At 42.8% G+C, this 12365-nt stretch overlaps 1 protein-coding gene across 4 annotated transcripts in view; it reads right to left on the reverse strand.

Annotated features, from left to right (window-relative positions):
• Window positions 1-1824: 1824 nt before the first annotated feature.
• Window positions 1825-12365, reverse strand: part of klf12b (Kruppel like factor 12b) — a 36360-nt gene continuing 25819 nt past the window's right edge. For all 4 annotated transcript variants that reach the window (XM_084022989.1, XM_084022987.1, XM_084022990.1 and 1 more), the window contains exons 5-6: window positions 7256-7413; window positions 1825-6192 (exon numbers count right to left, since the gene is read on the reverse strand). In XM_084022989.1, the coding sequence (XP_083879115.1) occupies window positions 6011-6192; window positions 7256-7413 (340 nt within the window). In that variant the 3' untranslated portion in view covers window positions 1825-6010. The remainder of the gene's footprint in view (window positions 6193-7255; window positions 7414-12365) is intronic.

A 12365-nucleotide genomic window follows, 5' to 3' on the forward strand; every position in this document is an offset into this window, starting at 1 on the left:
AATGTTCTTTTATCAGGTTCTACTTAAATGATTCTCTTCTGTTGGCTGCCCCTCCTTATTTCCACACAGCAATCTCTATTTATGACCAAGTTTCTTTTTACAATTTGGTTCAGGGAGAACAATCTAAATCTCTTTAATTTGTTAAGATGTGTATATAAATATATATTTTTTTGTATCTGCTGTTTAAGATACAATGCATTGATTGTCTTCTTTTTTTAATTACAGAGTTTATTTTATTTTTATTTAGTCTAAGAAGGATCAAGTAGTAGAATATTGTTACACGCTGTCATCTCTCTCCGGCTCAGCGGAGTGAATTGTTTGCAATACTTTTAAATCAGATATAAACACAAATATTTTGACATGACAAGTATTTGGTGTAACAGTATGTTGTGTCACGGGAGATTAAAGGGGGAGCCATGTGACCCTCACAGTACAAATAAAGCTTCTGTGTTGAATATTTATTTTGGAATGTCTGATTTTCTTTAAATATTGAGGGTGTTTTTGTAATTTTTACAGCGTTTTATGAGATCCAGCTTAATGTTAAAGTGGAGGTAAAGTTTTCCAGAAGGCGACGTGTTTTCTTCGTGAAACAGGAAAGACGGGACGTTACTTTTTAACGTGGAGGAATCTGATTAGATGGTTGAAAAGATTAGCTGGCCGTCTTCTCCGGCTCTGATTGGTTGATGGATGTCATGCTATTGATTGACATCTGTTGGTACCAGCTGATGTAATCATGCATCATGTTTTCTTTTCCAGGAAGAAAAGGAAACATTGGGTTTTGATATAAAAATAATGTTGGTTTTAATGTAATTTTCTTTTTGGCATATATTGTGAAATAGGTGCAGGATATGACCAGGGATTAAAAAATATATATATTATGACTTTAAAGGTCAACACAGGTGGTTATGAGTAAGAATAAGGAAAATACTTGCATTTTGTATGAAAATAGCAACGATGTTTTTTAAGAAAAGTCAGTAACGAGTCGATTCTAAATGCCTCTGAAGGAGAGCTGCTACAAATCAAGAGAACAGGTATTTTCTTAGTGGCTCAGAGGTGAAGCGGGTTGTTCGATCCCACGTGTCTATGTCCGAGTCGAGACTAGAACGTTTGTTCGAGTTCTTTCCGGTTCTTCGTGGCTTTTGGCCAAACACGTGTTTTCAGACTTTGTGTTCCGGCCCACGCCCTCTTACGCACTTGACCTTTAGGACCAATTTTGTGTAACACAATAATTTCTCCTCCTTTTGTTCGGTAAACGGTCTGGAATCCTCGCCGTGAGTCACGGCCGAGAGGTGCCAAGAGAGGCTGTTCAAAGCGGCGCCGTTGTCTGAGCTTGTCCTGGCGGCGGAGGAAAAGCTCCCCGCGGACGCCGTTACAGGATCACTCCTATCCACCAACGTGTGTGTGTGTGTGTGTGTGTGTGTGTGTGTGTGTGTGTGTGTGTGTGATACACTGCACTGAAATGCAAAGTGGGAATTGAAACCTTGTTATTGTAATCGTGTGAATCCCTTTTTGCCGGCTGACAGAAACATTCATCCAGGTCCAGTTTTAACGGCGGACAGGATGTACTGTTCTCACCTCGAGCTTCAGCTTAAAGCCTCCTAAAATACCTCCCACGTCACCGGAATAAAGCAAGCGGGCGTCACACACACGCTCTCCTCCTGCTGCAGGGTTCCCCGTGTACTGTACTCCGTGTTCTGTCATCCATAATTTAAAAACGTCCCCTCTTTTGATACTGAGATTATGTTTCTGAATGCCGGAGAACGTGAGTACGGGACTCGGGTATCGAACCCCCGTCTCAGTCACAGACCAGCTGCACACACACACCAGCGTGTTACATACAAAATGCAACTTTATTAACCTTCATGCCTCCATTCATATTAATATACATGTATATGTTTGAACTTTTTTTTATTTCACAGCTCCATCCATATGAAAAATACAGAGAAAAGGCAAAACACTGACTGGATACTTTAAACAACTCTTGGAGAAAAAAGAAAAGTGTAACAGAAAAAAAAAAGTTTTTAAAGGACACCTGTTCTTGAAAGTTTTTGAAAAATATCAGGATTAAAAATTTTCTTTTACAGACGTGGAATTCTTTGAGCAGAATCTCCTCTGAGCAATATCACATTTCTTTTCTCTCCTTTTTTTTTTTTTTTTTTTACATTTTTACAGTAAGAATGAGAATATATTTACAATACACTCACTTTACATAAATACGGGAACAATAACGGTTACTGTACGTAATAATCGGCAAAAAACTTCGAAACATAGGCTTTCACTAAACTTTTAAATGTCTCAAAAAAGATTCTCAGGAAAATCAAAAAGCAGATGTTTCACAGAAAGTAAAGCAGATATCGAACTGATAAAAGAGTAAAAGATCAGAAATTCCGCCGTCTTCTCCTCGTCGTCTTCCACGATGGCGTGATGAAGCCGAAACAGGAAGTGACTTATTGCGAGCAAAGGAAAAGGTGAGGAGGCGGGCTGTCGACCGCCTGTGAAAGTGTGGGAGGACGCTGCATTGTGATGGCGTAAGGCTCAGTGCGAAAAAAAAACAAAGTTCAACATTAAAGGTCCGACTTGCATAATGTTGTCTGTGCTTTTTTTTGTTCCTTTCTTCTTCAAAACAAAACAAAAATCCCATTTTATTAATTTGAGCACGCGTGTTGAAAAAACTTGTTTGATATTACAGGTTTGCAATATGAGGCACTATTCATTCATCATCATTATTATTATTATTATCATCATTATTATTATTATTATTGCATAACTTTGACCCTGGTTACCGTTACAAAATTATGCTTTTTTTAAAAATGAAGGAAAGAGAGAGGACGGGGAAATATAATATAATATAACACACCCTGTTCCATGTGCAGACACCGTATTCATCGAATCGAGTGAAGAGAGAAAAGTGGTGCATTAAGGCAAAAAACACTGAACACCGGAGAGGACGACTGATATGTGCTGGAGGAGACAATTTCTAGTCCGGGGGCAGTAAAGTATATATATATATATATATATATATATATATATAAACACTGTGGGAGGGAGGATATCGAGTACCATCACACGGTCGTCTTCGTGTGGAAATTAATTCAGAGCAAACACTGGTTCAGCCTCAGGGGATAAAATAAAATCATAAAAGTATTTAACCACCAAAAAAAAGCTCCAGAACGTCACGTATGATCATTTACACACGATGGATTACCGTTAGCCCCGTTTCACTGCACGTATCAAATTAGATAAATTACAGACTTTACATGTATAAATGTATTTTTCCTGCATCTACTAATCAAAAAAGCCCTATTTTTTCCAACGTATATATATATACAGGCTGTAGAACTTTGTAATAAGTTTTTTTTATCTTCACTATCACATATATTACAACATTTCAAAAAGATTTTTCCTTTTTACAGAAGAAAAAAAGAGTTATATGCAAAGATGAAGTGGCCCTCGATAATAAAAACATCATACATTATATGGAGGATAAAATACGACGATGATGATGATGATGATGATTATTGTTTTTTTTTACAAATTGACATCTGAAATAAAATAATTTGGAAAAACTTTCTGACTAATAAACAAACAAAAAGGTGCTGATATGCAATTTTCTTCTTTTTTTTTTTTGTTGCCAAAAAAAAAATGTATTAATACCACCGGGCGTAATGTAAGACCCCTGTAGGGTAAAAAAAAAAACAGAGCTGAGAGGGGCAATATTTGGAGAAAAAAAGTTGCAAATTTGTGAGTTTCGATGCTAACAACCAACATTAATGCTAGCCAACGTCCCATGAACGTATCCATTTATGTTTCTAATTAACACATCACAGCGCCTCGTTAAGGTCCTTAGGGTGATGATGTTGATGCTTATTGATGGTTTTATTTATGAGGACAAATTGTCATCTTGTGGGTGTTTATTGATCGGGGGCGGTTGGGCTAAGACGCTAGCGGTAGCTTTCACTTGTTGTCATAGCAACAGCAACATCTGGTCAAAACAACGTGTTTACTTCCTCTGTGACCTCTATAATAAAGTTGCAAATTTGCGATTTTATAAATTTGTGACTTTTTCTCTGAATATTGCCCCTCCCCTCTCTCGGCTCTGTTTTTTTTTTTTTTTCCTACAGTGACCCAAAAACGCCGTCGTACAAATGACATGTGAGCAAACAATATAAACATAAATTATGATGCCATACATTTGTGGTAAAGACTTCCTTGGTTTTTTGGCTACTGAGAAGTGTGCAGGTGTGTGTGTGTGTGTGTGTGTGTGTGTGTGTGTGTGTGTGTGTGTGTGTGTGTGTGTGTGTGTGTGTGTGTGTGTGCGTGCGCGTGTGTGTGTGTGTGTGTGTTTTCAAGGTGCCGTATCTTTTTACTGGCTTCGGTCCAATAAATGCATTTAGCAGCACGATGAAATAATAAAGGAACGAGGTTCGAGTCTGCAGGTTTTAAAACAGTGTAACAAAAAAACATCTTTCATTTGATTTCCTTGTTAAGGTGAAAGTGGTGTGAGTCTCGTTGTGTATTTCATGTGTGCATTATGAATATGTGTGTGTTGTAAATGTGTGCTTCCTACTTTTTAAGAGCCAAATCTCAGGGAAGTCCGGTAACATTCGAGGTGAGGACATTTCAAGTGACTTTGAAACAAACGACAACAACAAAACTATAACTGAGACACATCCGATTTAGAGCCTTTGAGCCACGGACCAATCAAAAGGGAGCGATAATGACATCAGCAAACAGAACATCACTTCTGTTCTCAACGTATTGCTCTTCTTGTGTATCGTCCGTCAGGCAGAATGATCCCCGTTAAACGGACGCACTTTTTCAAGCTTGTGGCGTTGAAACATGACTTCCTGTTTCGCCCTCGAAAACCCGGCTGTGAGAAACCAGAGCCGGATGAATAAAAAACGGGGGACAGAATGAGTCTGTAAGGTGCCTCTGTATTTCTTTTTTTCTTTTTTTTATGTTTTTTCCTTCACATCCTGTAAAATCTCCTCTGATTGTTTTCAAAGTTCTCTGTACATGAGGGGTTGTGTTTTTTTTTTTTTTTTTTTTTTTTTTTCGAGTCAAACATAAGCAAAAAAAACAAGCAGGCATTTAAAAAGAAAAACAAAATTCAATAAACAAAAACATACTGAAAATCCGTTAAAAGATTGCACTTTTTTTTACTGATTGCTAATCACAGCACAAATTCCACCAAAAAGATTTCTCGTCTCTTTTGTTTGTTTGTTTTGTTTGAGAAAGAAAAGAGGCTCAAACGTAGAGGGGGGGGGGGGGGGGGGGGGCGTCGTAGAAATGTTTCTTCTTCGCTGGTGTGACGATGAACGTGTACAAAAAAAGTGCTGATGATGTTTGTGGCGATGAAAAAGTCCAACATGGGGATGATGATTCCTCACAGCAGGAGGAAGGGAAAGAAAAACATCTGTGGTGGAATGGCGCCCTCTGCTGGTCATTAATCAGACTCACAGCGACAACGCTGCCTGGAACTCCAACTAGACCCCCCCTCCAAAAAAAGTCCTTTTTCTGTGACCCCCATCTGGATCTAAAATCACACCGGATCCCCATCCCAACACATCCGGGGTCTTTCACATTATGAGTGCTGGAAAAAGCAGCCATTTTCAACAATAATGAAACAAAACAAAAAAAAACTGCAAAAAAAAAAAAAATTCCATTATATAGATAATTTTTTATGTGTCCAAACAAAGAGTGCGACTTCATCTTTAAAAATCAAAAAAGTGAAAACATTTACAAACAGTGCTGTAAAAGACAGTTCCCTATTATACTCCAAAGAATAACAATAACAACAAGATCCTGATCCCGCCCCCCCGAAGAGGATCCAGAAGAGACCCTGTTCATCTTCCCTCCTCCCGACGGATGAGAGTGTGTGTTGTGTTTTGTGCGTCCAGGCCAGCTGAGAAACATTCATAGGGAGATCCCGCTCCCCCCTTCCTGCCTGTGTTTGTGATCTCCCCCCCTCTCTCGCTCTCCCCCCCCCCCCTCTCTCGCCCATCAGGACTCAGACCAGCATGTGTCTCCGCCGGTGCAACGCCAAGTGGTCGGATCTGGAGAAGCTGCGGTCGCAGTCGGCGCACTTGAAGGGCTTCACGCCCGTGTGCTTCCTGTAGTGCCGCGTCAGCTCGTCGGAGCGGGCGAACTTCCACGTGCAGCCGTCCCAGGTGCACTTGTATGGCTTCTCCCCTGCAGGAAACAGGAAACAGGAAACGCACGTCCATCAGATCCCTTTAAAACATCTCGGTTTTTACTCATATTTAGTTATTCTTTTGGTTTTAATCCACTTGTCTTCTAACTGGTTGCTGATCTTTAACTTCCATCCCTACGCCTTCATACGTTTTTATTCACATGCATATTTTCTGTTTTTCTGTTTTGATTCGTAGCTTCTTATGTCTAAAGTTTTATGGCTCTGACGTCATGCAGCACATTGTGCTAGCGGTCGTATTCGATGCTTTATTCATGAATAAAAAACGCTCTAATGTTGTGTGAGAATAGCTAAAGGCCTTTATGTCGTATCTGAATAAAACAGTGTTGAACAATCAAACATTCACATGACTTCAACAGAAACATCATTGTTTAGTTAGACACACATTATGTTTCTGCTGGCTTCTTATAATTCAAACTACACATTGTTAATTCATATTATTTCTGGATGCATTTTCAGGCATCCAGAAATAAAAAATCAATATGTTTTATTATCCTTCTTCTGCTATATTTAAACTTGCTTGTCTGAACTTACGGTGCATTATCGTTATAATGCAGTTAAAGTGCAGACTGATGGACACTGATGGACCACACTGGCCCTTTAAGTGCTGCACACTGGCCCTTTAAGTGCTGCAGACCGGCCCTTTAAGTGCTGCGCGCTGGCCCTTTAAGGGCTGCAGACCGGCCCTTTAAGGGCTGCAGACCGGCCCTTTAAGACAAAATGTGCAGAAAGTTGTCCCCTGTATGTTTGACGGACCAATAATAAATGGTGTTTACGTCCCAGAATCATCATCTTTATGGATTAATAATCTGATTTGAGTCCAGATAGTCCTGCACTTTGTGGACGTGTTTGGATTTGTGTTGGACGTGTTTGGATTTGAATCTTTGTCTTCTAGTCAGAACTACTTTTGAACCAGCAGAAACCAGTTTGAGAAAATGTCTTCGTGCACATTCTCCACTTCCTCCAGATTATAATCTGACCCTCAGACTCCGAGACAACATTTACATGTGATCACAGTCCAGCTCCGGAGCCTTGTAAACTGACCTGTGTGCGTCCTCCGGTGTGCTTTTAAGTGGGAGCTTTTGGTGTAAACCTTATTGCAGCCCTCAAAGTCACATCTGTGAATTCTCCTCTTTTTGGAATCGGGCGACTCCGACCTCCGAGGGCGCCGTATGCTGTCAATACTGAACGGTGACATGGAGCTGCAACGGGACGACAGAGAAGCATCGTTAGACATGTGAAGTCCAAGCAGGTTCTCATTACTGTGCTGCTGATTGAATTGTGGAGCTGCACACAGAAAATAAACTAAAACAAACTAAAAACAAGAAATTAATATTGTTTTAATTAAAATAAAAGGTAGCACAGCCCCAGCAGGAAAATAAGTGTCATCTTGCTTCATGCAAAGAATAATAACTGCATCAAAAACAATATAATAACACATTATAATGCATCCGGTTTCCATGTTTCTCATGTGAGGTGTAGTACAGCAGTTTCACCAGCAGGTGGCAGTGCTGCACTGCTGTACAGTGAGAGTTCCTCTGCTTCCATCAATCACAAGTGGAGGGTTAAAGGAGTTTTACCTCAATGGAGGTTTGATTCGTTTTCTGTCATCGATGGGTTTCATCATCACGTTTCCTTCCTAGTCAACTCGTCAATAATCAATAATCATTGATCATAATCATTTGCTTCCAGCAGTGCAGTCCTGCAGCAACAGTGTGTGTTTTAAGTGCAACTTGTTTGTGTGTTTGTCGGTGTGATGTGGCGTCACATCCACATGTTTCACTTCTCTGAATACCACACACACACACACACACACACACACACACACACACCCAGGAGGCAGTGATGCTGAGAGACAGGTAGGAGGGTGAAGGGGGGAAGCCAGACAGGCCCTCCAGTGAACTGTCTCCACCACACACAGCCCACTTCCTGTCTCTCTCTCTCTCTCTTTGCTAGTCAGATCTACACACACACACACACACACACACACACACACACACACACGCAAATTGAGATGCGCGTGCACGTCAGCGGATCACCTGTTGCTCTTGGCTCGCCGCCAATCTGAAGCCGAACAGGAAATGAGCACACGGGTCAGATATGAAGTGGACTCCCACTCCCCTCACATCCCCCTCCTTCTCCTCCCCCCTCTTCCCCTCTCTCATCAGAAAACATCACACTGCAGCGTGATGTCAAAACCAAACATTTAGACAAAGCAGCGTATTCATGGAGCTGAAGGGGAACGTTTTAAATAGAAGTGATTGATGAGATTATCATGTACTGATCTAATAGAGAGACAAGCGTCTCCTCGACAGGCCGACGCCCTCTTTGGCGTGAACATTAAGTTAACGCTGGGGATGAAAACAAAAACATGAAAACCAGCAGGGCTGACTTTTTCAGACCCCTAACCGACACCCGGAGGACTGATCTGAGACCAGGGTTTAGTTCCTTCCTAACTTCGTAAAACCAAATAAAACAGATGTACAGTATATGAATATGGGAGGAATCTGTGAGTGGATGCATGGCAACGTGCTGCATGCGTGGTGTGAAAACAAAAGAAAAGAGGAGATCTGCCAACCAGATCCTCCTGCTGCTCAGGCTTATATGCACCGGACCCAACGAGTCCAGGTGTGGGACTCGACGAGTCCAGGTGTGTCACATACCTGATGATTAGTGTCCAATCAGGACTGCCGCCCTGCAGACAGCAAAGACTCCAACCAAAACGCCACTTAACACTATAATAAAAATGTATAAATTATTCTTAATATATATAATAAAATATTCCAACTTTATATTTGGAATAATTTCGTTTTTAGACACAATCCTGTTTATGTGCAATGATTACATCATGCGTCCCAATCATCCAGGTGAGATTAATTCATGCATCACATTTGTTTGGCGCTTTAAAAGACGAAAATGATTCCAACTTCATCCTGCAGATGAGACGGATGTTTACTTTCTGACTTCATCTATGACTCCCTGATAGTGATTTCATTTAGGAGGTTCGGGTATGACAGGGTCTAACGAGAACCACAGAGTCCTGGTTTGATCCGGTTCAGGGTTCCTCGTAGAAACGGTGACACGTACTACGACTACCTCAAAGAAACACAGACGTTACGAGCTAGTCAGCAAATCAAAGATAATCAGTGAAGTTTTAGCTCAGGTGACATTTTAACGATTCTTGTGAGGAAAGCAAGTCACCAAAAAATACAAAACAAAACATAAAATTTCAGCATTTAAACCAAAAAAGTAAAACTCGATATTTTTCTAAGCGACTTCTATACAATCATAGAGGAGTCGCCCCCTGGTGGCCAGGCTTCACTTCTCAGACCCGGAGGTTGCACCTGGTTATTAAAGTATTAACGTTTTTAACTATTTTTTAGCAGGCTAGGGCTAACGATCAATCGAACAGACAATTAACTAATTCATGGGCGATGATATGGTGTGTTGTTGTAGTTCTTAGACAGCAGTTAGAAGTATTTTCATGCTTCTTGTCGGTTCACAAAGTTCCACCGAGGATCCGTTCTGCTCGAAGTCGCTATTTATATCGGCAGCTTACCGTACCTTTAAATACATCGTAAAAAAGATCACGGCACTCCAGAACGGTAGAGAACAAGAAACACCATTGTGTGTGTGTGTGTGTGTGTGTGTGTGTGTGTGTGAGTGTGTGTGAGTGTGTGTGTGTGTGTGTGTGTGTGTGTGTGTGTGTGTGTGTGTGTGTGTGTGAGTGTGTGTGAGTGTGTGTGTGTGTGAGTGTGTGTGTGTGTGTGAGTGTGTGTGAGTTTGTGTGTGTGTGTGTTTATTGGCACAGACAACAAATCTTTATGTCTTTAACTTTTAACACCACATGTATTTGTGTCGTAGCTGTTTTTGTGAGAATCGATCGGTTGTATTTTCTCATGTGAGCACCGGGGAGGGGGGGGGGCTGAACCCTGTGTCAGGTCTCCGTTTGTGCCCCGCCCCCTTTTTATGCCCTCCCCCAAAGAGTTAGTGTGTCACCTGCAAGATGCAAACACAATGCAGATTTCTGTATAGTTGCACAGAACTACAGTAATGGTGTGTGTGTGTGTGTGTGTGCACAGGAAGACTCGACCCCCCCCCCCCGGGCCTTCGGGGACCAGCCAGACTTCAGCAGAGACAACCCTTCCACACACACACACACACACACACACACACACACACACACACACACACACACACACACACACACACCTCTAACTGTCTCCCACAGTAGCCCATCCACCCGTCCCCGGGGAAACGCATGAATATGGAGGAGGAGGCTGCCCAAGAAGCACATGACACACACGCACACGCACACACACACACACACACACACACACACACACACACACACACACACACACACACACACGCACACACACACACACTCCCTTCACTCACTTATTTATACATGGATACCTGGATTGGAGGCTCCATCCTTCTCCTCATGACTTTACTTGTGTAAAAGCAAATCTTTATTTTTTCGTCTCTCAGAGAAACACAATGAGGCTGATATGTTTCAAAATAAAAAAAACACAAAGTGCCGTCGGCTTCTGTTGCGCTGCAGATGTCCGCGGAGCGCCGAGCCAACGACCAGAACGCACATTCTTCCCCAGAAGAAGCCGGCGTGTAACTCAAGACGACGAGCGACTACAGACGGCTTTTGTTTTCCGCAGACAAACATGCGAGTCTGTGTTCCTGTTGACAATGGCTGACCTCCTTCTGCAACCAGCTGTTGCATCCACGGGCGTGCACGGCCCGCGAAAACACGCAGGGGTTTTTAATGCTTACGTGCACGTGCACGTGGAATGTGCACATGCACCGAGTGGCAGGCAGGGACCCTGGCAAGGACCTCGCTGAGGCCCGGCTGGTGATTTCCTCTCAGCCCGTCCAACAACCCGCCTGGAAACCTGAGTCCTCCAGAGAGACTCGCTCTTCCCAGAAACCTAGTCCTAGTCCTAGTTCTGGTTCTGGTTTGCAGCTGGCTTCGCCTTCTCAGAACACTCCCCAGAAACACTCACGCTAACTTCAAGCATAACAACAACAATGGTGGACTACGTCGAGGCCCCCTCTAGTTTGTTTTGTACTTCCGCCGAGGACGATACTCCACCGACCACTGAGTGGATTTTGCGTCCAATAGTTTCCACAACTAACTAATAAGCAAGACTTGGTTCGTGAGCCGCTCAAGAGTTGGTGCCGTTCTGGAACCAGTTTCCTGTCCGAGAGCCGGTTCTTTGGTTGTCAGGACTCAAAGAACTGGTTCCAGATTGTAGGTTCCGAACTGAGCCCTCACAATGCCTTGGTCCAAAAGGAGTACCCTAACCCCTAAAGCCTAAACCCTAAATCCTAACCCCTAAACCCTAACACCTTACCCTAAACCCTAACTCCTAAAGCCTAAACCCTAAACCCTAACCCCAAAACCCTAACCCCTAAAGCCTAAATCCTAACCCCTAAACCCTAACTCCTAAAGCCTAAACCCTAAACCCTAACCCCAAAACCCTAACCCCTAAAGCCTAAATCCTAACCCCTAAACCCTAACACCTTACCCTAAACCCTAACCCCTAAAGCCTAACCCATAAACCCAAACCCTAACCCCTTACCTCTAAAGCCTAAACCCTAATCCCTGACCCCTAAAGACTAATCCCTAATCCCTAACCCAAATCCCTAACCACTAACCCCTAACCCCTAAACCCTAACCCCTAAACCCTTAACCCTAACCCCTAACCCTAACCTCTAACCCTAACTTGCACCACTTGGCCAGTCTGAACCACATCGCTGCCTCCACAATTATTCATGGAGTTTCATCGCTGTCGATGTTGACACCGATGGCAACGCACAAACAAACAACACACACTCGTATACGCCAAGTCCGTCAGCTGGACCGTCAGCACCAGGACCCGGAGCCAGCTGGGGGGGTCCTGGGTCTCGTTAATGCTGCTGCATCATTAGCAGGATTCTCCAGGAGCCCTGGAACGTTCTCACTTACAGTTAGTCTAAATAAAAAAAGTCCTCCGGGCATTCAGTTGAGTCTGGCCAGGCTGCTGGTCATGACTGCTGTTGGGTTTATGGGCGGCAGGGGAGGAAGGGGGGGGGTGAGGGGGGGCAGGGGAAGGGAGGGTTACTCTGCGTCTTATTTCCTGTTTCTGATCAGGAC

Source organism: Eutrigla gurnardus (genome assembly GCF_963514095.1).
Source record: "Eutrigla gurnardus genome assembly, chromosome: 12".
NCBI lineage: Eukaryota > Metazoa > Chordata > Actinopteri > Perciformes > Triglidae > Eutrigla > Eutrigla gurnardus.